General features: G+C 45.9%; 2 protein-coding genes, 1 non-coding gene and 1 pseudogene across 3 annotated transcripts; 1 reads left to right on the forward strand and 3 right to left on the reverse strand.

The window, feature by feature from the left end:
• Nucleotides 1–47: 47 nt before the first annotated feature.
• Nucleotides 48–18,172, reverse strand: EPCAM (epithelial cell adhesion molecule). Its single transcript, XM_039462604.2, has 9 exons — nucleotides 17,780–18,172; nucleotides 13,512–13,619; nucleotides 13,043–13,283; nucleotides 11,492–11,557; nucleotides 10,344–10,407; nucleotides 8,400–8,501; nucleotides 6,608–6,811; nucleotides 3,373–3,417; nucleotides 48–504 (listed from the first exon to the last, which is right to left on the reverse strand). The coding sequence occupies exons 1-9, from the start codon at nucleotides 17,853–17,855 to the stop codon at nucleotides 463–465; spliced, it is 948 nt and encodes a 315-aa protein (XP_039318538.1). The 5' UTR covers nucleotides 17,856–18,172; the 3' UTR covers nucleotides 48–462.
• Nucleotides 619–1,067, forward strand: LOC120361132 (small ribosomal subunit protein eS12-like; annotated as a pseudogene).
• Nucleotides 18,173–23,255: 5,083 nt separating the features above from the next.
• Nucleotides 23,256–24,436, reverse strand: LOC120361130 (large ribosomal subunit protein eL20-like). The gene is made up of 2 exons (XM_039462602.2): nucleotides 24,077–24,436; nucleotides 23,256–23,505 (listed from the first exon to the last, which is right to left on the reverse strand). The coding sequence occupies exons 1-2, from the start codon at nucleotides 24,402–24,404 to the stop codon at nucleotides 23,303–23,305; spliced, it is 531 nt and encodes a 176-aa protein (XP_039318536.1). The 5' UTR covers nucleotides 24,405–24,436; the 3' UTR covers nucleotides 23,256–23,302.
• LOC120362223 (small nucleolar RNA SNORA68) lies at nucleotides 23,674–23,806 on the reverse strand. Its single transcript, XR_005578182.1, has one exon. It is a non-coding gene; the product is annotated as a small nucleolar RNA SNORA68 (small nucleolar RNA).
• Nucleotides 24,437–27,239: the final 2,803 nt, after the last annotated feature.

Raw genomic sequence — 27,239 nt, forward strand, 5'->3', positions numbered from 1 at the left:
AAAAAGAAAAAAAGAATTTGAAATGTCATTCAAACAAAGTTAAGATATTCAGTTTAAAATGTTTTATTTCATAGCTCATAAAAAAGTTTGTATGTACAAGACTCAAGTAAATAGAAAGTCAGCTTTCAATCATAAATCAGATAGTAGTCTTTCAAACTCTACTGTAGAAGCATATTTAATGCACACATTTGAATGTTATGCATAAATAATTTTAACTATGGAGTCCAAGTTCTGGGTTTTACATTAGATTTGCATATATAAGACACTTGCGGTCAAATTTCAAGATTGGTAAAGCCAATTTCAAGCTGCTTATATTTTGAGTACAGGTTTCACTATTACAAATATATGATGTTTAACTAACAAATCAGTGACCTTCGAAGATGTCTTCGTCCCATGCATATACATTTGAAATCCGAGTCCATTTGATATTTCCCTTCTTCTATAATCTTCAAATTATAGTTGTTATGCATTGAGTTCTCTATTCATCTCACCCATCTCCTTTACCTGAAACAGGAAAAAGTAGAGAAAAAAATTTTTTAAATAATTTTTCACTTTTTCCCTGCCGCCGCCGAGTCGTGCGGAGGCGGAGGCTTGGGTGCGTTCAAGATTCCGCTTCACCTGTAACCCACCGCCATGGCCGAGGAAGGCATTGCTGCTTGAGGTGTAATGGACGTTAATACTGCTTTACAAGAGGTGCTGAAGACCGCCGTCATCCACGATGGCCTAGCACGTGGAATTCGCGAAGCTGCCAAAGCCTTAGACAAGCGCCAAGCCCATCTTTGTGTGCTTGCATCCAACTGTGATGAGCCTATGTATGTCAAGTTGGTGGAGGCCCTTTGTGCTGAACACCAGATCAACCTAATTAAGGTTGATGACAACAAGAAACTAGGGGAATGGGTAGGCCTCTGTAAAATTGACAGAGAGGGGAAGCCCCGGAAAGTGGTTGGTTGCAGTTGTGTAGTAGTTAAGGACTATGGGAAGGAGTCTCAGGCCAAGAATGTCATTGAAGAGTACTTCAAATGCAAGAAATAAAGAAATAAATTATTTGGCTCACACACACACAAAAAAAATAATAATAATAATAATAATTTTTCAATCTTTTGTTCATTCTGAAAATAGCATTAAATAAAAACTATTAGGAACACAAGATGATTTTTTATTTTTTTCCACATTTATAACATTTGAATAAAAAAAGAAAAAGCTATATTGCAAGTAAACACCTGTTTGAGTGTGTTCAAGCTGCTATTTAGAGAAGATCGCGAAAGTGAGTAGGGTAAGTCACAGTTAAGCTAGATCTTTAAGAATAAGATTTTTATTGAGTGCATACTATTTTTTTTTTTTTTTTTTTTTTGAGACGGAGTTTCGCTCTTGTTACCCAGGCTGGAGTGCAATGGCGCGATCTCGGCTCACCGCAACCTCCGCCTCCTGGGTTCAGGCAATTCTCCTGCCTCAGCCTCCTGAGTAGCTGGGATTACAGGCATGCGCCACCATGCCCAGCTAATTTTTTGTATTTTTAGTAGAGACGGGGTTTCACCATGTTGACCAGGATGGTCTCGATCTCTCGAACTCGTGATCCACCCGCCTCGGCCTCCCAAAGTGCTGGGATTACAAGCTTGAGCCACCGCGCCCGGCCTGAGTGCATACTATTTTTAAGGCTAGAAGAAATCGATTCACTTTCGATTATCAATCTTTCTTTTTTTTTTTTTTTTTTTGAGACAGAGTTTCGCTCTTGTTACCCAGGCTGGAGTGCAATGGCGCGATCTCGGCTCACCGCAACCTCCGCCTCCTGGGTTCAGGCAATTCTCCTGCCTCAGCCTCCCGAGTAGCTGGGATTACAGGCACGTGCCACTATGCCCAGCTAATTTTTTGTATTTTTAGTAGAGACGGGGTTTCACTATGTTGACCGGGATGTTCTCGATCTCTCGACCTCGTGATCCACCCGCCTCGGCCTCCCAAAGTGCTGGGATTACAGGCTTGAGCCACCGCGCCCGGCCTCAATCTTTCATTTTATATGTGGGGAAACTGAAGTTCAAAATTAGTATTTGTCTCAGATCACACAATTAGTTACAGGCAAACTGAAATGACGATAATGACTACCACTACTCCGCTGACAAATATGTTCTTATGTGGCAAGCATGGGACTAACACTTTACATCAATTATGTTTAATCTTTGCAACAGGTCCATACTATCTATTTTCCCCATTTTACAGATAAACATGGAGGCTTAAAGAAGTTACATAACTTGCCCAGGCCAAACCGAGGTCTGTACTGCTCTGCCCTACGCCACATTGTCATTCTTCCAGTCTGTAACAGTTCAATTCAGGGTTAGTCTTCTAGACTTATGGTTACCAAATCAAGTAAGCCAGATGATCTACTACAGAATGGGAAAAAAATGCTAGAAGTTTCTGGTTCTATTAGATTTTTTCCAATATTCCTTTATGTTTCTATTTTTATTACTTGCTACAATATTAGTAAGTGGCACATATACAATTACAAATTTAACATTACAAAGATACACAAAAATTGATAGTATATGAAAAATGTTACTGATAGGGTTCAAGGATAAGTGTGTTCATGTTCAATTCCAAGGGACTAAAACACACTAAGAATCTGACACTTTGACTGCATACTAATATAGATGACTAGTTAGTACACAATAGATTTATTGTGACAAATTAAGTTCATATTAAATGATTATTTTGCCAGGTGCGGTGGCTCAAGCCTGTAATCCCAGCACTTTGGGAGGCCAAGGCAGGTGGATCACGAGGTCAGGAGATCGAGACCATCCTGGTCAACATGGTGAAACCCTGCCTCTACTAAAAATACAAAAAATTAGCTGGGCAAGGTGGTGCATGCCTGTAATCCCAGCTACCCAGGAGGCTGAGGCAGGAGAACTGCCTGAAACCAGGAGGCGGAGGTTGCAGTGAGCCAAGATCGTGCCATTGCACTCCAGCCTGGGTAACAAGAGCGAAACTCCGTCTCAAAAAAAAAAAAAAAAAAAAAAAAAGATTATTTCACTGGTTTAGAGATAATAAATCAAATCATTAGTCAAAATGAGTTTCTCCAATATGAATCCACTGGAGTATGCCTTTAGAAGATTCTGTTAGATGTTGATGCTTTGTAAAATAAAAACCATAGGCTTCCCATTTCACTCCATGAGGCAGAAATCAATAGGTGGTGATCTGCTGTAGAATTCATGCAAGATTTAGGTAAGAGCATATTCTAAGACTGTCCCTAAGACTCTAAAGACAACAGTATAAAGTATAAAGGGACTCCAGTATAACTGAGATGCATCAGTGTGTAGGAAGGTAGAGTGATTAGGAGTAAGAGATTCAACAGGGCTTTTCTATTTAGCTAAGTAACCCATTTACCTCAGCCTTCTGATACTTTGCCATTCTCTTCTTTCTGGAAACAACCTGAGTGGAAGAAAGATAATTATTTAGAACTGCTACTCAAAGGTTAACCAAACTGACATATATCCTTTTAATGGACATAATTTTGTTCTGAAAAAATTAATTTTAACATCTATCCATAAACGTTTATTGTTTCTTAAATTAAAAATTTCACACCAGTGCAGTGGCTCACATCTATAACCCCAGCACTTTGGGAAGCCAAGGCAGGAGGATCATCTGAGGTCAGGAGCTTTAGACTAGCCTGGCCAATAGAGATGGAAAACCCCATCTCTATTAAAAATATAAAAATTAGTCAGGCGTAGTGGCACACACCTGTGGTCCCACCTACTCAGGAGGCTGAGGCACCAGAATCTCCTGAACGCAGGAGGCAGAGGTTGCGGTGAGTGGAGACTGCACCACTGCACTCCAGCCTGGGTGACAGAGTGAGACTCTGGTTCAATAAAATAAAATAGGCTAAATGCGGTGGCTCACGCCTATAATTCTACCACTTTACGGGGCCGAAGTAGGTGGATCACTTGAGGGCAGGAGTTCAAGACCAGCCTGGCCAACATGGTGAAACTCCATCTCTACTAAAAATACAAAAATTAGCCAGGCATGGTGGCATGTGCCTATAATCCCAGCTACTCAGGAGGCTGAGGCAGGAGAACAGTTTGAACCTGGAAGGGGGAGATTGCAATGAGCCAAGATCGTGTGCCACTGCACTCCAGGCTGGGCAAGAGAAGGAGACTGTCTCAAAAATAAATAAATAAATAAAACAAAATAAAATTTTCACTACTAAACAAACAAACAAAGGCCGGGCGTGGTGGCTCACACCTGTAATACCAGCACTTTGGGAGGCTGAGGTGGGTGGATCATGAGGTCAGGAGTTCAAGATCAGCCTGGCCAACATGGTGGAACCCCATCTCTACGAAAAACTACAAAAAAAGCAGTCAGTTGCAGTGGCTCACACCTGTAATCTCAGCACTTTGGGAGGCCAAGGTGGGCAGATCATGAGGTCAGGAGTTCAATACCAGCCTGGCCAACATGGTGAAACCCTGTTTCTACTAAAATTACAAAAATTAGTGGGGTATGGTGGCAGGAGCCTGTAATCCCAGCTACTCGAGAAACTGAGGCAGGAGAATCGCTTGAACCTGGGCAGCAGAGGTTGCAGTGAGCCAAGATTGCACAACTGCACTCCAGCCTGGGCAACAGAATGAGACTTTGTCTCAAAAAAACAAAAACAAAAACAAAAAAAAAAGATGCACTGCCCAACTGTTTTCCTACTGCTATGCTTTGGACATGCCACCCTCTCACACAGCTAGGCAATATGGCCAGTGCTGGTGGAGTGAAATAGGAATTCAACTTTTGTTTTCTTCCAGATAGATAGCCAAACATGGTTGATTGAACTGGAAATGTAAGTTCCCAAATACCCTCAAACCTATTTCTGACAACAGATTTTCTTTCTTTTTTTTTTTTTTTTTGAGACAGAGTCTCACTCTGTTGCCCAGGCTGAAGTGCAGTGGCACGATCTTGGCTCACTCCATCCTCTGTCTCCTGGGTTCAAGTGATTCTCCTGCCTCAGTCTTCTGAGTAGCTGGGACTACAGGCACTTGCCACTGCCCCTGGCTAATTTTTTTGGGATTTTTAGTAGAGGCGGGGGTTTCACCATGTTGGTCAGGCTGGTCTCGAACTCCTGACCTCGTGATCAGCCCACCTTAGCCTCCCAAAGTGCTGAGATTACAGGCATGAGCCACCAAGCCCAGCCTTTTTTTTTTCTTTTCTTTTTAAATTCTTTTTATTTTTTTATTTTTTTTAAGACGGAGTTTCGCTCTTGTTACCCAGGCTGGAGTGCAGTGGCGCGATCTTGGCTCACCGCAACCTCTGCCTCCTGGGTTCAGGCAATTCTCCTGCCTCAGCCTCCTGAGTAGCTGGGATTACAGGCATGCGCCACCACGCCCAGCTATTTTTTTGTATTTTTAGTAGAGACGGGGTTTCACCATGTTGACCAGGATGGTCTCGATCTCTCGACCTCGTGATCCACCCGCCTCGGCCTCCCAAAGTGCTGGGATTACAGGCTTGAGCCACCGCGCCCGGCTTAAATTCTTTTTTCTGAGACAGAGTCTTGCTCTGTCACCCAGGCTGTATTGCAGTGGCAAGATCTTGGCTCACTGTAAACTCCACCTCCCAGTTTTAAGCAATTTTCCTGCCTCAGCCTCCTGAGCAGCTGGGCTGGGATTACAGGTATATGCCATCATGCCCAGATGATTTTTGTGTTTAGTGGAGACAGGGTTTCACCATGTTGGCCAGGCTGGTCTCCAACTCCTGACCTCAAGTGAACTGCCCCACCTAGGCCTCCCAAAATGTTGGGATTACAGGTATGAGCCATCATGCCTGTAATTAGTAAGATTTCTTGATCCTTACATTCCTAAAATAAACCTTTAATTTCTTCAAGTGATACATTCTTTTGCCGAAGCACTGCTAAACTTAATTTGCTCGTCTTTACTTGGAAGATTGATTCACATGTCACTTTTAACTCTTTTCTATGGCGAACATTAATTTTGTGTCTGTTGTTCCACCTCATTGAGTGGTTTGGGGGTTCAGGTATTTTGCATTAGGTGTTGAATTATTTGCAGTGAGAACTGAAAGATTCTTGCTGCTTGATGGCAATATAACTGGCACGTGAGGTGCACAGCCGCAAGCTTTTTACGGATTAGTATCCTTTCTTGCTTTGTAAAATGACTTGTAAAAATAGACCAGAAATACAATAGATTTATGCACTATAGAAAATTATTTAAAAATGAAGATTTTTTTCCTTTAGTATGTTTTAGAATACGGATGTTACTTTTTCGTATTATTACCTTTTTCCTTTTTTTTTTTTTTTTTTGAGACAGGGTCCTGCTCTGTTGTCCAGGAGGGAGTGTGGTGGTGTGATCATGGCTCACTGCAGCCTTGACCTCCTGGGCTCAATTGACCCCTCCCACATAGCCTCACTAGTAGATGGGACCACAGGTGCAAGCCATCATGTCTGGCTAATATTTGAATTTTTAGTACAGATGGGGTTTCACCATGTTGCTTAGTCTGGTCTCAAACTCCTGGTATCAAGTGATCCATCTGTCTCAGCTTCCCAAAGTGTGAGTCACCACACCCAGCCATGATTTTTTTTTTCTTGAAAAAAATACAACCTTAAATAAAATTTTACTTGTTCTGTACTCACCAGCACAACAATTCCAGCAACAATTGCTATCACTACAACCACAATAACAGCAATAACACCAGCTTTTAGACCCTGCATTGAGAATTCAGGTGCTTTTTCATCAACATAATAAATTAAAGTTTGACCAGGATCCAGATCCAGCTGTTCCCCATTTACTCTCAGGTCCATTTTCTTAGAAGAATGAAACAAGGATTCACCTTTAACCTGAATTGAAAAAGACAAAAGGAATTAAAAATATTTAAGAAAGCCATGCATAGCCACATATAATTACATACCGATTGTATGCCAAAAGAACTGTTGCCAAGAATCTTTACGATTTTAGAGATAAAAAATCTAATCTATTGAAACTTTAAAAAAAAAAAGCTGGCTGGGCGAGGTGGCTCATGCCTGTAATCCCAGCACTTTGGGAGGCTGAGGCGGGCAGATCACCTGAGGTCAGGAGCTCAAGTCCAGCCTGACCAACACAGAGAACCCCATCTCTACTAAAGATACAAAATTAACCTGGTGCTAAGAATCACCTTGAACCCAGGAGGCGGAGGTTGCGGTAAGCAGAGATCACACCATTGCACTCCAGCCTGGGCAACAAGAGTAAAACTCCGTCTCAAAAAAAAAAAAACCTGTTTTTTCCAGGAACCTTTCAACATACATGAAAGTTGAAAGAGTAGTGCAATGACGCCTTGCACTCATCACCCTGATGCAATGACATCAAAACATGGCCTCTTACTTCATCTTTTCTTCCTTTTATCCCTTCACCCCTGCCCAGATTACTTTGAAGAAATCTCATATTTCAGCAGAAAATACCTCACTATAATAAAGTGTAAACGAAATATTTTAATCATACCAGTTACATAGTCTTTTAAATAAATCCTTATTTGTGTAAATTATAAATATTATAGGGGAGCATATATGCACAAACTAACTACCAAGTAGATAATAAATAATAATAAATAGAATTATAAGAAAGGGGAGATATTTTAGGCAGAACAATTTGATAAGAGGTGTAAATATACAAATAAGCAGGATGCATGTAAGTGACAGGAAGGACAAAATTAATGGCAGCAGAAAAACCACTTGGTTGATCTATAAGTGGAGAAAAAGGTGATGAAATTTTTTTTTTTTTTTTTGAGGCAGAGTTTCGCTCTTGTTACCCAGGCTGGAGTGCAATGGCGTGACCTCGGCTCACCACAACCTCCGCCTCCTGGGTTCAGGCAATTCTCCTGCCTCAGCCTCCTGAGTAGCTGGGATTACAGGCACACGCCACCATGCCCAGCTAATTTTTAGTATTTTTAGTAGAGACGGGGTTTCACCATGTTGACCAGGATGGTCTCGATCTCTTGACCTCATGATCCACCCGCCTCAGCCTCCCAAAGTGCTGGGATTACAGGCTTGAGCCACCGCGCCCGGCCTGATGAAATATTTTTAATTTGGCCGGGTGCAGTGGCTCATGCCTGTAATCCCAGCACTTTGGCAGGCCAAGGATGGATCACTTGAGGTCAGGAGTTTGAAACCAGCCTGGCCAACATGGTGAAACCCCATCTCCACTAAAAATATGAAACAACTAGCTGGGCGTGGTGATGCATGCCTGCAATTTCAGCTACTTGGGAGGCTGAGGCAGGAGAACTGCTTAAACCTGGAAGGTGGAGGCTGCAATAAGCCGAGATCACGCCACTGTACTCTAGCCTGGGCGACACAGCAGGACTTTGTCTCAAAAAAAAAAATTTTTTTTGATTCACTGAAGCACGGTAGACTACATTTCTGAACACAGGAACAGTATAAAGAAGATTATACTCACATCTTTTTCAAAATAGTAAGCCACATCAGCTATGTCCACATCATTCTGAGTTTTTTGAGAAGAATTTTGAACCAGATCAATAGTAATAACATTATTCTCATACTGGGGGAAAAAATGGAATACAAATTAATTCTAACATCAAACACATATGAAAATAACATTATTTGAGAATCAGAATATTCAGTGCTTGATTTTCTGTAATCTACTTGCATCACTGTTCCTTTCCATTAGTGGATAATTAAGTTTAGAACTAATCAAGAAATCTTTGGGAGGTCTCTAACTCTATCAAAGGGAAATAAAACAGCCATGGAACCAAACACCATTACAATGCAAAATTTTTCCTAAGATAATTTTATCTTGAAAAGATTTTAAAACAAGCTATCAAAGTATTTTATTTGAATTAGAACTACTTTAAAACTAAAATACTAAAGAAATGCAATCTAAAACGCAGTATGCATTTACCATGTTGTTTTTAAAGAGCAAAAAAAGTATATTCTTTTTAAAGAGTCTTGAATAAATTCATACTGCCTTCAAAGAGTTCCATCACACTATTCAAGCTTCTTTTTATTTTTTAAACCAGAGTTGAAAGAGTTAAGTAGGGGCTAACTGGTTAAGGATTAGTTCCTTAAAGCAGAGACAATGGGAGCTCCAGTAACATCCTAAAGTAAATATGTACCAAAAGCATTACTTACCAAAAGTAATTTTGGTGCCTATTTACTTTAGGATGTTACTAGAGCTCCTCCACAGGGACAGCTTCTCCAGGGTAAGAAAATGCAAATGTGTGTCTCAGTACAGTGGCTCATGCCTATAATCCCAGCACTTTGGGAGGCTGAGATGGGTGGATGAAGAGGTCAGGAGTTCAAGACCAACCTGGCCAAGATGGTGAAACCCCATCTCTTAAAAAAAAAAAGAAAAAAAAAAAAAAGCAAATGTTTCAGGGATAGTAAGAGATACATTTTCTTTACGGTTAAAACTAGGCTTTTTTTTTTTTTTTTTGAGACAGTCTCACTCTGTCACCCAGGCTAGAGTGCAGTGGCATGATCATCTTGGCTCACTGCAACCTCCGCCTCCCAGGTTCAAGTGGTTCTCCTGCCTCAGCCTCCTGAGTAGCTGGGACTATAGGTGCGTGCCACCACACCTGGCTAATTTTTTGTATTTTTAGTAGAGACAGGGTTTCACTGTGTTAGTCAGGCTGGTCTTGATCTCCTGACCTCATGATCTACCTCAGCCTCCCAAAGTACTGGGGTTACAGCTGTGAGCCACCACACCTGGCCAAAACTAGGCTTTTCAAAGGCTATAGAAGGAAAACAACTATAACAATGGGCTAGGTGTGGTGGCTCACACCTGTAATCCCAACACTTTGGGAGGCTGAAGCAGGCAGATCACTTGAGGTCAGGAGTTTGAGACCAGCCTGGCCAACATAAGCAAAACCCTGACTATACTAAAAATACAAAAATTAGCTGGGCATGGTGGCATGTGCCTGTAGTCCCAGCTTCTAGGGAGGCTGAGGCATGAGAATCGCTTGAACCTGGGAGGCAGAGGTTACAGTGAACTGCAATCTTGCCAGGCTCCTGAGTAGCTGGGACTAGAGGTACATGCCACCACACCCAGCTATTTTTTTTTTTATATTTTTTAGTAGACATGGGGTTTCACCATGTTGGCCAGGATGGTCTCAATCTCTTTGACTTCGTGATCTGCCAGCCTCGGCCTCCCAAAGTGCTGGGATTATAGGCATGAGGCACGGCGCCTGGCCAAGACTGTCTTAAACAAACAAACAAACAAAAAACAGTAACAGGAAATTCACATTAAGTACCCAGGATTTGAAACTGTTGCTCCAGTAAGTGCCTTTAACCACCACTAAAAGCACTGGCTGTCCTTTATATTCATATCATACTGTCCCACCAAGTTTCTGCTAAAGCTTGAAACTTATTTAAAAAATCATACCATAACATTTGTGATAAATTTTTCATCCAGGTGATAACGTGTTGTGATTGCCTCCCGAAGCGCACTGTAAATAATTTAAAATCTGTGTTTAAAAAAAGTTTGTACCACACAACAATAAGAAGCACTACTCTTTAAGCAGATAGCTCACAGTCTAGAATTGTCATTAAAGTTAAAATCATTATGCCATTTTGCAACTATCATAATTGATTCAGGCTAGAACCATCCATTGATATTAAAACTGATGGGTGCCAGTTTAATTAGAAAAATAGCATTTACTAAGTATTCAAGTATCTGCCCATAGATTATTTATGAATTACAAAGGGAGATTGGTAACTTCACAGTGGAAAAACCTGGTGGATACCACTTTACCCAAAGTTTACATTACTAGTAAAGGGACAAGCTGACATCATGGAACTCCTGGTGTCAAGTACTACATAGGACACAAGATTGCTTCAGTAGTTTTTCTATCAAGATGCATAACCTGTCCTTAGTTAAGAAGAAACATCAGACTAAATCAAAATTTGACGGACATTATATATAACAACTTGCCCATGCTCTTCAAAAATATCAAGTTCATGGAAGACAAAGAAAGGTCAAGAAACTGTTTCACATTAAAAGAGACTGAAGAAGAGTCATGACAACTAAATATGACACATGATCTTGGATTGGGTCCTGAATCAGAGGGGAAAAATTACTACAAAGGACAATATTGGGAAAACAGGCACAATGTGATACCATGTTAAATTTCCTAAATTTGATCATTGTATAGTGGTTTATTTAAGATAATGTCTTTTGTTCTTAGGAAAGATACACTAAAGTACTTAGAGGTAAAAGGGCCTGGTGTTTACAGCTTGCTCTCATGTGCTTCTGGGAAAAATATTTACACACGCACAGATACACTGATATAAAGTACACACGCGTATTCATCCATCCATACATATAAAAAAGCAAATGTGGCAAAATGGGAATGGTGAATCTGAGTGAAGTATATTACTGGAATCTCTGCTATTCTTGCGACTCTGTTTCAAGTAACTTTATTTTTCAGAAATATGAAAAAGCATTTAGGCTTGGTTTTTCTAATGGTATAGGATGGAAGATTTGAGCTACCAATTGTGCAAGAATAATATGACATATTTAATTGTACTTACGCCTGCAAACTTTGAACATCGTAAGGTTTTTCTCTTGCTTTGTGTTTTAGTTCAATGATGATCCAGCTATAAATATAAAGTAAAAAGACAATGTCAGTTGACTATAACTCAGTGTTTTATACTATTTTCCCAATAAGCTAATACTAAAATTCTCAAGTACAGAATTGTAGAAAATAACAGAAAAATAATTTATGCAGTAGATACTCCAGTGATTTCTTCCCTTACACATCGATGCTTCATAAAGGACACACCCAGGAGGGAACACCCTTTCTAATACTGACCCTCTGTTCTCTGGACACATACATAAGGTCACATGAAGTCAAGGTTTAGCTGGCAGTGTTGTGCCCTGTTCAATTTTAAAGATGAAAAGCCATGAAGAGGATGGGTTCGGTGGCTCACACCTGTAACCCCAGCACCCAAGGGAGTATCAAGGCGGGTAGATTGCCTGAGGTCAGGAGTTCGAGACCAGCCTGGCCAACATGGTGAAACCCTATCTCTACCAAAATACAAATATTATTCGGGTGTGGTGGCATACCACTGTAGTCCCAGCTACTTTGGAGGCTAAGACAGGAGAGTCACTTGAACCCAGGAGGCAGAGGTTGCAGTGAGCTGAGATTGTGCCACTGCACTCCAGCCTGGGTGACAAGAGTGAAACTCTGTCTCAAAAAAAAAAAAAAAAAGGCACGAAGAGAAAATTGACAATGAGGCTCCAGAAGACCAAACAGAAAGTGCCCACTTTGGTCCTGACATCCTTCCCAGTTTCTAGTCCCTTCCAATGAAATCTTCTTTTGTTTAAACTAGCCCGAGTGGGTTTCTGATCCTCTTCATTAAACAATCCCTAAAACAAGCATCTCTCACTTTTAAAACACAATCAATGAGCAAATACATAGGTTAAATTACAAACATTTAATACTAAGGCAACTATGAAATACTGAACAATGTCAAGTAAAGATATAAAAGAAAAATTATACCTCATATGCTACCATTTATGTAAAAATAAGAAAAAAAACAGATATATCGGCCGGGCGCGGTGGCTCACGCCTGTAATACCAGCACTTTGGGAGGCCGAGGCGGGTGGATCACGAGGTCGAGAGATCGAGACCATCCTGGTCAACACGGTGAAACCCCGTCTCTACTAAAAATACAAAAAATTAGCTGGGCATGGTGGTGCTTGCCTGTAATCCCAGCTACTCAGGAGGCTGAGGCAGGAGAATTGCCTGAACCCAGGAGGCGGAGGTTGCGGTGAGCCGAGATCGCGCCATTGCACTCCAGCCTGGGTAACAAGAGCGAAACTCCGTCTCAAAAAAAAAAAAAAAAACAGATATATAACAAATTCATCAACTATCTCTAGAAGGTTATAGACTAATCGATGACATCAATTCCATGGAGATCTACTGGGTAGCCAGGGGGACTGGAATGAGAGGGAAGCCTTTCAATAGACACTCTTCTCTTCTGAATTCTAACCCATGAAATCATATTACATAATCAAAAAAATTTAATTAAATGAATCTGAACGGCATGAAAACAAGTAGTATAGGGAGCCCCACTCACAAGGTTCTCACTCGCTCGGAGCAGGTTATTTCAGTGTCCTTGTCTGTTCTTCTGACCCCAGCAGTGTTCACACACCAGCACGTGGAGGTGCCATTGCACTGCTTGGCTTTAAAGAGCCCGCTCTCATCACAGTCGGGGTCATAAAGCCCATCATTGTTCTGGAGGGCCCCTTCAGGTTTTGCTCTTCTCCCATGTTTTGAGTTAGTAATTTCCGCCTTCATCACCAAACATTTGGAAGCCACTGAAAAAGAAACCTTAATGCCAAACTGAAAAATAACTGGTTTCATGATTACAGGGGAAAAAAATATTTAACTCTAAAGCTCCAGGGCCAAAGATTCTTTGAAACTTATGTGTTCCCACACTTTATAACATAATTCAGATTTGAGCCAATAAAACTCGTTCCAACGCAAGGCACATCAATTAAAAAAGTATTATGTCAAAATAAAGGCAATAAGGGTATTTTACTCACACTTTGAGCAAATGATGGTATTTTGTGAACCAACTGAAGTACACTGGCATTGACCGTTGCTATGCATAACGCAGTTTACAGCCAGCTTGTAGTTTTCGCAGTGACATTCTAGAAAATTTAAAAAAAAAAAAAAAATCTACTTTAAAATGTGGATCTATTAACTCTCACGTCCCAGCTAAGTTATATTCTAATAATAATGCCTCAAGTTACAGGGACACAAAACCTTAAAAAGTGGTCCTGAGTATTATATTATATTTTTCAGCTATAGAGTGCTTCCTAAGTGCCTGGCACTTGCTAAAACTTTATACGGACACATAGTTTAATCTGCATGCATTCCTGTTTCAAATCTTTTTTCAAATAGGGTCTCACTCTGTGGCCCAGGCTGGAATGCAGTGGCATAACCTTGGCTTACTGTGTAGCCTGGACCTACTGGGCTCAAGTGATCCTCCCATCTCAGCTTCCCAAGTAGCTGTGACTACAGGCACGCACCACCATGCCTAGCTAATTTTGTACTTTTTGTAGAGACAGGGGTTTCCCCATGTTGCCCAGGCTGGTTTCAAACTCCTGGCCTCAAGCAATCCTCCTGCCTCAGCCTCCCAAATCACTGGGATTATAGGCATTAGCCACCATGCCCGGCCTCCTGTTACAATTTTTTTTTGAGACAGAGTCTCACCTTGTTACCCAGGATGGAGTGCAATGGCGTGATCTCAGCTCACTGCAACCTCTGCCTCCTGGGTTTAAGCGATTCTCTTGCCTCAGTCTCCTGAGTAGCTGGTATTACAGGCATGCACCACCACGCTCAGCTAATTTTTGTATTTTTAGGAGAGATGGGGTTTCACCATGTTGGCCAGGCTGGTCTTGAACTCCTGACCTCATGATCCATGCACCTTGGCCTCCCAAAGTGCTGGGATTACAGGTGTAAGCCACTGCGCCTGGCCTGTTACAATTTTTAAAAATAAGAACACGGCTCTTCAAACATCATTTCTAGCTTTGTCTTTGTGAAACTCCCCATCTTAGTTCCTTCCCCGCTTCTGTCCTGCTAAGTAACATCCCTGTCAGTCACTGCCTTTTTTTTTTTTGAGATGAAGTCTCTCTCTGTTGCCCAGCCTGGAATGCACTGGTGCAATCTCTGCTCACTGCAACGTCTGCCTCCTGATTCTCCTGCTTCAGCTTCCCGAGTAGCTGGGACTACAGGCATCTACCACCATGCCTAGAGAGAGAGGGGAGAGAGAGAGGGGGGAGAGGGGAGAGGGGAGAGAGGGGAGAGGGGGAGAGAGGGGAGAGAGAGGAGAGAGAGAGGGGAGAGAGAGCGGGGAGAGAGGGGAGAGAGAGGGGAGGGAGAGGAGAGAGAGAGGGGAGAGAGAGAGAGGGGAGAGGGGAGAGAGGGGAGAGGGGGAGAGAGGGGAGAGAGAGGAGAGAGAGAGGGGAGAGAGAGCGGGGAGAGAGGGGAGAGAGAGCGGGGAGAGAGGGGAGAGAGAGGGGGGAGAGAGGGGGGAGAGAGGGGGAGAGAGGGGGGAGAGAGGGGGGAGAGAGGGGGGAGAGAGGGGGGAGAGAGAGGGGGGAGAGAGGGGGAGAGAGAGGGGAGAGAGAGGGGGGAGAGAGGGGGAGAGAGGGGGGAGAGAGGGGGAGAGAGGGGGGAGAGAGAGGGGGGAGAGAGGGGGAGAGAGGGGGGAGAGAGGGGAGAGAGGGGGGGAGAGGGGGGGAAAGAGGGAAGAGAGAGAGGGGAGGGGAGGGAGAGGGGAGAGAGGGGAGGGAGAGGGGAGAGAGAGGGGAGAGAGAGGGGGGAGAGAGGGGGAGAGAGGGGGGAGAGAGGGGAGAGAGGGGGGGAGAGAGGGGGAGAGAGGGGGAGAGAGGGGGGAGAGAGAGGGGGAGAGAGGGGGAGAGAGGGGGGAGAGAAGGGGGAGAGAGGGGGGAAGAGGGAAGAGAGAGAGGGGAGGGGAGGGAGAGGGGAGAGAGAGAGGGGAGGGAGAGGGGAGAGAGAGAGGGGAGGGAGAGGGGAGAGAGAGAGGGGAGAGAGGGGAGAGAGGAGAGAGAGAGGGGAGAGAGGGGAGAGAGAGGAGAGAGAAAGGACAGAGAGAGAAAGAGAGGGAGGAGTGGTGGGGGGAGGAAAGGGAGAGAGTTGGGGATGGGGAGAGCGAGAGAGGGAGGGAGGGAGAGAGAGAGACAGAGAGTTGGGGGGTGGGGAGAGCAAGAGAGAGAGAGTAGGCGTCTGTAATCCAAGCTACTCCTGTAATCCAAGCTACTCCTGTAATCCAAGCTACTCCTGTAATCCAAGCTACTCCGGAGGATGAGACAGAGAATTGCTTGAACCTGGGAGGCAGAGGTTACAGTGAGCCGAGATTGTTCCACTGCACTCAGCCTGGGCAACAGAGCCTCACTCCGTCTCAAAAATCAATAAATAAATGAAAATACAAAGACAAAAATTATCAGGGTGTGGTAGTAGGCGTCAGTGATCCCAGCTACTTGGGAGGCTCGCACCTGTAATCCGGGCACTTTGGAAGGCCAAGGCGGGTGGATCACCTGAGGTCAGGAGTTTGAGACCAGCCTGGTCAACGTGGCGACACTGTCTCTGCTAAAAATACAAATTACTCGAGCATGGTGGTGGGTGTGCTTGTAGGCCCAGCTACTCAGGAGGCTGAGGCAGGGGAATTGCCTGAACCCTGGAGTCAGAGGTTGCAGTGAGCTGGGATCATGCCGTTGCATTCCAGCCTGGGAGCCAAGAACAAAACTCGGTCTCTAAGAATAATAATAAAATAAATAAATACAAAGATTAGCCGGGCGTAAAGGCTAAGGCAGGAGAATAGTCTGAGCCGGGAAGGTAGCGGTTACAGTTCAAGATTGTGACACTGCACTCCAGCCTGGGCGACAGAGCAAGGATGTCTCAAATAAGAAAAGAAAATAAATAAAGACAGATATATCTAGTTATTAATTACGGGATTCTCAAAATGGTGGAGGCCGGGCGCGGTGGCTCACGCCTGTAATCCCAGCACTTTGGGAGGCCGAGGTGGGTGGATCACAAGGTCGAGAGATCGAGACCAACCTGGTCAACATGGTGAAACCCCGTCTCTACTAAAAATACAAAAAATTAGCTGGGCATGGTGGCGTGTGCCTGTAATCCCAGCAACTCAGGAGGCTGAGGCAGGAGAATTGCTTGAACCCAGGAGACGGAGGTTGCGGTGAGCCGAGATCGCGCCATTGCACTCCAGCCTGGGTAACAAGAGCGAAACTCCGTCTCAAAAAAAAAAAAAAAAAAAAAAAAAAAATGGTGGGATCATAGGTTTTTACACTTCACGGTTATTGTTGTTTCTCAGTTCCCTACAATAAGTTCCGCATTACTCAGACGATCCTTAGAAAAGGGAAAATGGAGCCGGGCGCGGTGGCTCACGCCTGTAATCCCAGCACTTTGGGAGGCTGAGGCGGGTGGATCACGAGGTCAAGAGATCGAGACCATCCTAGTCAACATGGTGAAACCCCGTCTCTACTAAGAATACAAAAAATTAGCTGGGCATGGTGGCGCGTGCCTGTAATCCCAGCTACTCAGGAGGCTGAGGCAGGAGAATCGCCTGAACCCAGGAGGCGGAGGTTACGGTGAGCCGAGATCGCGCCATTGCACTCCAGCCTGGGTAGTAAGAGAGAAACTCCATCTCAAAAAAAAAAAAAAAAAAAAAAGAAAGAAAGAAAGAAAAGGGAAAACACCCACACGCCCTGTGTAATCCAGGCCCGCAGGCTGCGCGCAGGTGCATAGCAGTCCTGGAGGCCTCTCTGTGTGCGGGCACCTGTCCCCTCCTGAGACCACATCCGGGGCCCGCCGTAGGTGACAAGGACAAGGGCGGGCCAGCTGGTCCCTATCGCAGAGACTCAGCCACCGGCTCGGGCTGTTATGGAACCCCAAATCCGCCCCGGCCTGAGGAGGTGGGTGCGCCAGGGCGCGAGGCATTGGTTCGGTGGCCGCAGGATTCCTGGACGTGACCACTCAGTTCCTCGCCTGTCCCCCGCCTCCGCCCCAGTCCATTTCCCTACCGCGGCGAGCAAAGCTGCAAAGTGAGGCTGTTCCCCCGGCCGGCGCGAGTGAGCGCCTCCTTGCCGCTTCCTACCGCGCCGAGGGCCGGGGCCGGGGCCGGGGCACCGCCGCGCCGTCTGGTCTCCAGGCTGGAAAGCGCGGCCTCTCGGTGCCCTCACCATTATCCCCGCCTCGGGGGCCGCAGGCCGGGGCCCTCAAGCCCGGCCCAGCCCAACTCCACAACTCCTGCTCCAAGTCCGCGCCTCACCTTCCTGAGCCGCGGCCAAAGTCGCTGTCGCCGCCGCGAGCAGGAGCCCGAACGCAAGGACCTGCGGGGGCGCCATGCTGTCCGCGCGCCGGGAAGAGGGGCGCGGGAAGGGCCGGGGACTCGCGGGAGAGCGTGCGCCGGGAGCGAAGCACGAGAAGCCGGCCCGGCGGCGAGAAGCCTGGGGCGCGCGGGTCCGCGTCGGGAGGACCGCGACGAGGGGGTCCTCGGACCGCGCCGAAGGTGGTTGCTCGCCGAAGGACTTGCGCTCAGTGCGCGCGGCGGGGAAAAGCGCAGACCTACTCGACCTGGCGGCCCCGCCTCTCGGCCCCAGCCCGGATCGGCTCACCTCCGGCAGCCGGTGCTAGGTGATGAGTCACCGCCCGGGGGCGGGGAGTGAGTAGCTCCCCTCCCCCAGCCCCGGTGCAATTGTTGGGGCGCCGCCCCCTCCGCAGGTGTGCGCCCGCGCGCCCCGCCCCGCCCCAGGTGCTTTCTATCCCTGGCAGCGGCAGGGACCCTTAGTGGCCTCCGAGAAGGTTTGAAGATTCTGTGCTGAGACTTCCTTTTTCCTGGAGCAGCGCTACTCTGAAACCTTGAAGAACCGGGGTTGGGGGAAAGGGTGCGGCGACTGGATAGAGGAAAGTGGAGGCTAAAGGGAATATAAAGACAAAGCACTATAAAAAAGACGACCTTTGAGCTTTACCTGGCAGTTTAATTTTACTCCTTTGACATTAGAAAAAAAAAAAAAAAAAAAAAGAGGCCGGGTGCGGTGGCTCACGCTTGTAATCCCAGAACTTTGGGAGGCCGAGGCGGCCGGATCACGAGGTCGGGAGTTCGTTGACCAGCCTGACCAACCCAGTGAAACCACGTCTCTACTAAAAATACAAATATTAGCTGGGCCTGGTGGCGCGTGCCTGTAATGCCAGCTACTCAGGAGGCTGAGGCAGGAGAATCGCTTGAACCTGGGAGTCGGAGGTTGTAGTGGGCCGAGATGGTGCCCCTGCACTCCAGCGTGGTGACGACACGACATCTCAAAAAAAAAAAAAAAAAAAAAAAAAAAAGCCGGGCATGCTGGTGTGTGCCTGTAATCCCAGCTACTCCGGAGGCTGAGGCGGGAGAATCGCTTGAACCAGGGAGTTGGAAGTTGCGGTGAGCCAAGATCCTGCCACTGCACTCCAGCCTGGGGACAGCGAGACTCCGTCTCAAAAAAAAAGAAAGAAAGGTAAAAAAGCAATTTTAAGATTCAACTGTTTGATTAATTTCTACGAGAATATATATCAAATCAAAGCTTATGCTTATATTAAACAATCATTTCTATGTTATATTTTGTTGAAGTGCAGGCAAGTTGATCAATGTAAATAGTCATGTTGTTACAGTACTTCTACAATTTGTTTTGTAGAATTTAAATTTTACTTGGTATATGAAATAAGCTATATAGGCCAGGCATGGTAGCTCATGCCTGTAATTCAAGCACTTTGGGAGGCTGAGGAACACAAATCACCTAATGTCAGGGGTTCGAGACCAGCCTGGTTAACATAGTGAAACACTGTCTCTACTAAAAATACAGAAAAAATTAGCCGGATGTGGTGGCACATATCTGTAGTCCCAGCTACTTGTGAGGCTGAGGCATGAGAATCACTTGAACCTGGGAGGTGGAGGTTGCAGTGAGCCAAGATTCTGCCATTGGACTCCAGCCCTCGAAACTAAAGTGAAATTCCATCTCAAAAAAAAAAAAAGATATCTATCTATCTAAATAGATTAGATAGATAGATAGTACTAACAAATCAGGAACAAGTTAACCACAATTTTTGTTGTCTGCTGCATTTTGGATGTTTTCAGGAAGTTTGTCTTTCTCCAAATTACGTGTACTTTTCCCAAGAATAATCTCACTGGTTATTGTGGTTTTATTGGCAAAATGTTCCATTCTGAGGTCTAAATCTGTTTACCTAATCTGGAGAACTTCATCTTCTTATAACTGGACACCTATTTATTGTTCATTGCAATAAAATGAATTGAGTAAGTGTAATTATTAAATAAATAACAAAATACCACACTAATCTCTGACTCATTGTATCTAAGTATACATCCAGGGTAATTTCTCCCCACCTGAGATGGAGTCTTGCTCCATCACACAGGCTGGAGTGTCATGGCGAGATCTGGGCTCACTGCACTCTGCCTCCTGGGATCAAACAATACTCCTGCCTCAGACTCCTGAGTAGCTGGGATTACAGGTGCCTGCCATCACACCCGGCTGATTTTTGTGTTTTTAATAGTTTTACCATGTTGGCCAGGTTGTTCTCCAACCCCTGACCTCGTGATCTGCCGCCTTGGCCTCCCAAAGTTCTGGGATTACAAGTGTGAGCCACCACTCCCTGGTTTTTTTTTTTTTTTTTTTTTGAGACGGAGTTTCGCCCTTGTTACCCAGGCTGGAGTGCAATGGCACGATCTCGGCTCACCGCAACCTCCACCTCCTGGGCTCAGGTAATTCTTCTGCCTCAGCCTCCTGAGTAGCTGGGATTACAGGCACGTGCCACCATGCCCAGCTAATTTTTTTTGCACTTTTAGTAGAGACGGGGTTTCACCATGTTGACCAGGATGGTCTCGATCTCTCGACCTCGTGATCCACCCGCCTCGGCCTCCCAAAGTGCTGGGATTACAGGCTTGAGCCACCGCGCCCGGCTTTTTTTTTTTTTTTTTTTTTTTTTTTTTTTTTTTTGAGATGGAGTCTCTCTGTGTCACCCAGGCTGGAGTGCAATGGCTCTATCTCTGCTCACTGCAACCTCCACCTTCCAGGTTCAAGCAATTCTCCTGCCTCAGCCTCCCAAGTAGCTGGGATTACAGGTGCCTGCCACCACACCCAGCTAATTTTTGTATTTTTAGTCAAGATGGGTTTTCACCATGTTAGCCAGGCTGGTCTTGAACTCCCGACCACAGGTGATCCTCCTGCGTCAGCCTCCCAAAGTGCTGAGCCACTCCCATAGGGATGAGCCACCACGCCGGCTGGTATTGTTTATTTTAATAGCTCTTTAATGCCTTCTCAATTTGTCATTCACTGGTCAAAATTACTGATTTTATGTTTTAATTGTGAATCTTCTGTAGTTCTAGTGCCATATTTAAGAGCATTTATGGCTGGGTACAGTGGCTTACGCCTGCAATCCAAGCACTTTGGAGGCCAAGGCGGGCGGATTACCTGAGGATGGGAGTTCAAGACCAGCCTGACCAACATGGTGAAACCCTGTCTTTAAAAAAAAAAAAAAGAACATTTATTAATATTTTCAGGCTGGGCATGGTGGCTCATGCCAGTAATCCCAGCACTTTGGGAGGCCAAGGGTGGTGGATCACTTGAGGTCAGGAGTTTGAGACCAGCCTGGGCAACATGGTGAAAACCCATCTCTACTAAAAATACAAAAGTTAGCTGGGCATGGTGGTGGTGCATGCATTTAATTCCAGCTACTTGGGAGGCTGAGGCAGGAGAATTGCTTGAACCCTGGAGGCAGAGGTTGCAACGAACTGAGATCATGCCATTGTACTCCAGTCTGAGTGACAGAGTGATACTGTCTCAAAAAAAGAAAATAATAATACCAGTAACCCCTTCCACAAGCATAGTCCTTTCATCTTTTAATTCCAATTTTAGTATATGTGCTGCCCAAGTGAGCACGCCCTTTCACCTTTTCAAAGGGCTTCCACATCTGTTGATTTACTCAATTCTTGCACCCACCCTGACTGTGTGCAAATATATTGTCTCACAATATCTGACTAAGAAAGAAATATGACAAGACTAAAAACCATAGGTAGGCCGGGCGTGGTGACTCATGCCTGTAATCCCAGCATTTTGGGAGGCCAAGGCAGGTGGATCACCTGAGGTCCGGAGTTTAAGACCAGCCTGGCTAAAATGGTGAAACGCCGTCTCTATTAAAAATACAAAATTAGCCGGGTGTGGTGGTGTGCACCTGTAATCCCAGCTACTTGGGAGGCTGAGGCAGAAAAATCACTTGAACCCAGGAGGTGGAGGTTGCAGTGAGCCAAGATCATGCCACTGCACTCCAGCCTGAGCAACAGAGTGAGACTCCTCCAACAACAACAGCAAAAAAAAAAAAACCGTAGCTAAACTTGTCTAGCCATCAACTAAGAACCCAGTTAAAAAGCTAACAACAGGGCCGGGCGCAGTGGCTCAAGCCTGTAATCTCAGCACTTTGGGAGGCCGAGGCGGGTGGATCACAAGGTCAAGAGATGGAGACCATCCTGGTCAACATGGTGAAACCCCGTCTCTACTAAAAAATACAAAAAATTAGCTGGGCATGGTGGGGCATGCCTGTAATCCCAGCTACTTGGGAGGCTGAGGCAGGAGAATTGCCTGAACTCAAGAGGCAGGGGTTGTGGTGAACCGAGATCGCGCCATTGCACTCCAGCCTGGGTAACAAGAGCGAAACTCCGTCTCAAAAAAAAAAAAGAAAGAAAGAAAGAAAGCTAACAACAGGCCAGGCGTGGTGGCCCATGCCTGTAATCCCAGCACCTTGGGAGGCCGAGGCAAGTGGATCGCCTGAGGTCAGGAGTTCGAGACCAGCCTGACCAATATAGTGAAACCTTGTCTCTACTAAAAATACAAAAAAATTAGCTGGGCGTGATGGCGGATGGGTACCTGTATAATCCCAGCTACTCAGGAGGCTGGAGCAGGAGAATCACTTGAACCTGGAAGGCAGAGGTTGTGATGAGCCAAGATCTTGCCATTGCACTCCAGCCTGGACAACAAGAGCGAGACTCCCTCTCCAAAAAGAGAAAAAGCCAGTGACAAAACCAAAGTGTGGATGGAAAAGGAGAAAGTGGTTATGACTGTTTTTTCTCATGAATGTTGCAATGTTTCTAAATAAAAAAAAATTATACGTTAAATGTAAATGGTATTGGAAAAAGATATGTTCTTTAAAAAGAAAAATAATGCTATGTAAGAAAATTACTGTAGTTAATATCCTATAGTTTACTTGTTTTCACATAGATTTGAAAATGTGTGTGTGTAATGTGTAGAATTTAAAGAAGTTTTAAATAGGATGAATTTTATTATTGCAGATGGTTTAACAAGTGTATAATGTGTAAACATTTATTGTAATTCGACTAGGGGCTGGGCATGGTGGCTTCCGCCTGTAATCCAGCACTTTGGGAGGCCAAAACAGGTGGATCACCTGAGGTCAGGAGTTCGAGACCAGCCTGGCCAACATGGTGAAACCCTATGTCTACTAAAAATACAAAAACTTAGCTAGGTGTGGTGGCGGGCACCTGTAATACCAGCTACTTGGGAGACTGAGGCAGGAGAATCACTTGAACCCGGGAGGCAGAGGTTGCAGTGAGCTGAGCTCATGCCATTGCATTCCAGCCTAGGTGACAGTAAGACTCTGTCTCAAAAAAAAAAATAAATAAATAATAGCCTACCTTGATTTCAGGAACACATTTGTGTTTTTTTTTTTTTTTTTTTTTTTTTTTTTACCGGGGCGTTCCTGAGTTTATTCGGGGCACACCCGGACGAGGGTCCCACACCTAGAAGAAGGTGTTGCGCCTCTTGGTGGTGAAGCGTGGCTTGTGCTGACGGCGCAGGACGCGGTGGGGCAGCGGGAACTTGATCTTGGAGTCGTGGAACTGCTTGACGGCCGGGCGGCGGCACTTGCTGGCTGCGATCTCCTCCACTTTCATGATCTGGATGGAGTGGGCCCGGGCGCGGTGCCGGGCGCCCATGTCTCGGTCTGTGGAGAGGAGGGGCTGAGTGACGGCGCTGCCTGGGCTCTACCGCTCAGCAAACCTCCTACTGAGTGCCTGCCCAATGACCTGGCACGCCTGGTGGGTCACAGCAACTGCTTGAGGGCTTGGGGCTCACGGTGGGGGGGGGGGGGGGTGGACACAGGACACGCGAGAGTTGTAGAACCTCCAAATTCACTCTGAGGGGCACTGCAATAGCCCCCCACAGGCGACGAGATTCGCTTGCTGTTTGCACCTCTGTTTAAACCACCGCTATAAGAAACAGTGATTCTTGGGTTTAGGTGCAAGTAGGGAGGTGTGGAGGCTTCACAGGCCCTGGCGGGTGAGCCAGGGAAAAGGTGTCAGCAAGGCGGAGACCCAAAAAGGAAGTTTCTGGATGCAATGGGATTCACACGGACCCTGGCCAGGCTCTCAGAAAAGCACACCTGGGGCATCCTCTTGATTTCCTGTGCCTCACCACCACTGAGACTCTCCTGCCCGGGAGCCTCTGGCATTTGCCCTGCCTCAGGGTGAGGGCATCAGGGAGTCTCTAAAAGGGGAGGCAGGACGGGAGCTTACAGCACTGGGTGACAGCGCCCGCGGTGGTCAAGTCCCGGTATTCCCGGTACATGTTGTGGGTGCCGCTCCGGGAGTCATAGCGCAGCCAGATACCGAAGTTCTTCACCCGAAGGGGGGACTTCTCGAACACCTGCCCACAGTAGACAATCTCCCCTGAAGACTTCTTCATCTTCTTCAACTGAGACACGAAGTACCAGAAGCGGGACTTGGCGACGACGTGATTAGGTGCAAAGATTCGCATGCGATAGAGGGGCGGTGTGTGGCATTTGGGGGTGGGCAGGCAGCGACCCACCACCTTGTACTCTCGTAGTGTGCCCGAAGCCTTCATGACGTTCTCTCCGCGCTCGCCACCACCCGCAAAAGCCAGGAACACATTTGACCTAAATGTCTCATCTTGCTATTGATTGGTTAGATAAGGTATGCTGGAAGAACAGAAAGGAGGTCAATGAGGCTGGAGTTTGGTGATTGAGAGAGGAGATTTGGTGATTGAGAGAGGGCAAATGTGAGCTCATACAATGCCTTAAGCAATGGTTAGGAGTTTGAATGTTATTCCAGACAGACAGATAGATAGATAGATAGATAGACAGACAGACAGACAGACAGACAGACAGACAGACAGACAGATAGATAGATAGATAGATAGATAGATAGATAGATACACGATAGATAGATGAGTGTCTTGCCATCTTGCCCTGGTTGGTCTTGAACTCCTGGGCTCAAGCAATCCTCCTGCCTCTGCCTCCCAAAGTGCTGGGATTACAGGTGTGAGCCACAGCACCTGGCCAACTCGGCATATATATATATATTTTTTTCAGATGTAGTCTCACTCTGTTGCCAGGGTGGAGTACAATGGCACAATCCAGCTCACTGCAACCTCTTACTCCCCGGTTCAAGCGATTGTCCTGCCTCAGCCTCCCAAGTAGCTGGGATTATAGGCATGTATCACCATGCCCAGCTAAACTTTTTTTGGTGTTTTTAGTAGGGACGGGGTTTCACTATGTTGACTAGGGTGGTCTTGATCTCCTAACCTCGTGATCCTCCAGCCTCAGCCTCCCAAAGTGCTGGGATTACAGGCGTGAGCCACTGTGCCTGGCCAACTTGGCATGTTTGTAAGGTTTATGTCAATTAGTATAGAACACTGATAGAATATAGCAATAATTATAACTGCCACTCATGGAGCACATATTAAGTGCCAGGCATTGGGGACGAAGCATTGTTGACAGGTGCTTTATTTTCACCAGGTTTTGAGTACATTATTAAACTTTTTGGTAAATATTAAGCACCTACTATGTGCTTCTACCAAGTGCTTACGAACAAGTGTGCAGTGCCTATTCTGTGCCACCTTTTTGCCTTTTGCCTGCATTTTTTTTATTATTATTTTTTGAGACGCAGTTTTACTCTTGTTGCCCAGGCTGGAGTGCAATGGCACGATCTCAGCTCACCGCAACCTCCGCCTCCTGGGTTCAAGCAATTCTCCTGTCTTAGCCTCCTGAATAACTGGGTTTACAGGCACCCACCACCACAACCAGCTAATTTTGTATTTTTTAAGTGGAGACAGGTTTTCACCATGTTGGTCAGGCTGGTCTGGAACTCCTGACCTCAGGTGATCAACCCATCTTGGCCTCCCAAAGTGCTGGGATTACAGGCGTGAGCCGCGTCTGCCTGCATCTTATTTAAATGTAAAAGCAAGGGGTTAATCTTCATGCTCCAACCTGGTGGAGGTGCAGGCCCTAGCAAGGAGTGCACACCTGAGTAGGGATGGTACTCAGGTAGGGCATCCTCTTAGTGCACTGCGACTCCAAATAACCAGGGGGAGAAGGAGTGGATGGAGCGGGGCTCAGGCTAAGGACAAGATGGAGTGAAGGGGCGAGGTGGAGGACAGGCCACCTGAGTGCTGGAGTTCGCTGAATGGTCTGGATGTTCCTTCTCCATCTCCTTCTCCTTCTCTCTTTCTTTTTTTTTTTTTTTTTTTTTTTGAGACAGAGTCTGACTCTATTGCCCAGGCTGGAGTGTAGTGGCACCATCTCAGCTAACTGCAACCTCCACCTCTCGGATTCAAGGGATTATCCTGCCTCTGCCTCCCAGGTGACTGGGATTACAGGCATGTGCCACCACACCTAGCTAATTTTTGTATTTTTAGTAGAGATGGGGTTTCGCCATGTTGGCCAGGCTGGTCTTGAACTCCTGACCTCAGATGATCTGCCCTTCTCGGCCTCCCAAAGTGCTGGGATTACAGGCGTGAGCCACCTTGCCATGCTAATAAATAATTTTTTTTTTGAGACAGAGTTTTGCTCTTGTTACCCAGGCTGGAGTGCAATGGCATGATCTTGGCTCACTGCAACCTCCACTTCCTGGATTCAGGCAATTCTCCTGCCTCAGCCTCCTGAGTAGCTGGGATTACAAGCGCCCACCACTACAACCAGCTAAATTTTTGTATTTTTAGTAAAAATGGGGTTTCACCATGTTGGCCAGGCTGTTCTTGAACTCCTGACCTCATGATCCGCCTTGGCCTCCCAAAATGCTTGGATTACAGTCGTGAGCCACTGCACAGGGCCACTAATAAATAATTTTTAAAGTGACTATTGTAGAGTGAGACTCTGTCTAGAAAAAAACAAATAAAATATGATAGAAGAGAGAAGGGTAAGATTGTTGTGGACAGTATTTGCAAATGTGGAATAAAAATGCTGGGCCATGGAACTTAAGTGGGGTTGGGATGTGAAGACAAGAGAAGAGAGAGAAATGATATCAGACACAGTTGAAGAACTAAGATAGTGGGAGTTCTTGAGTAAGTGAACTGGAAGGATAGGAGTCATCAGAGACGCTTCAAAGGAGCTGGTGTCTGAAGGAGGAGAGGCAAGCAACAGTTTGGAAATGGCAGGTAGGAAACCTACTACACCCGCTGGTTCTTAGGAGCCTGAGATGTCAGGAAAAGCTAAGCAGCTTCTCCCTCAGAGGGCTGCTCAGGAGACGGGGTGCTCAGGGACAGCCAGGTTCATTTACTGCCAGGAGGTGAAGGGAACATTCAAAGAAGAGGATGAGGCTACAAAGACATTTGATGGTGACAGATCAGGAGTTGCAAAGGCACAGTGGAAGAATTTGGGAAGGGGGAGGAAAAGGGGCCCTGATCAGCTTAGGAGTGGACTCACAGGTACTGGGATAGTAT

Source organism: Saimiri boliviensis, chromosome 1 (genome assembly GCF_048565385.1).
Source record: "Saimiri boliviensis isolate mSaiBol1 chromosome 1, mSaiBol1.pri, whole genome shotgun sequence".
NCBI lineage: Eukaryota > Metazoa > Chordata > Mammalia > Primates > Cebidae > Saimiri > Saimiri boliviensis.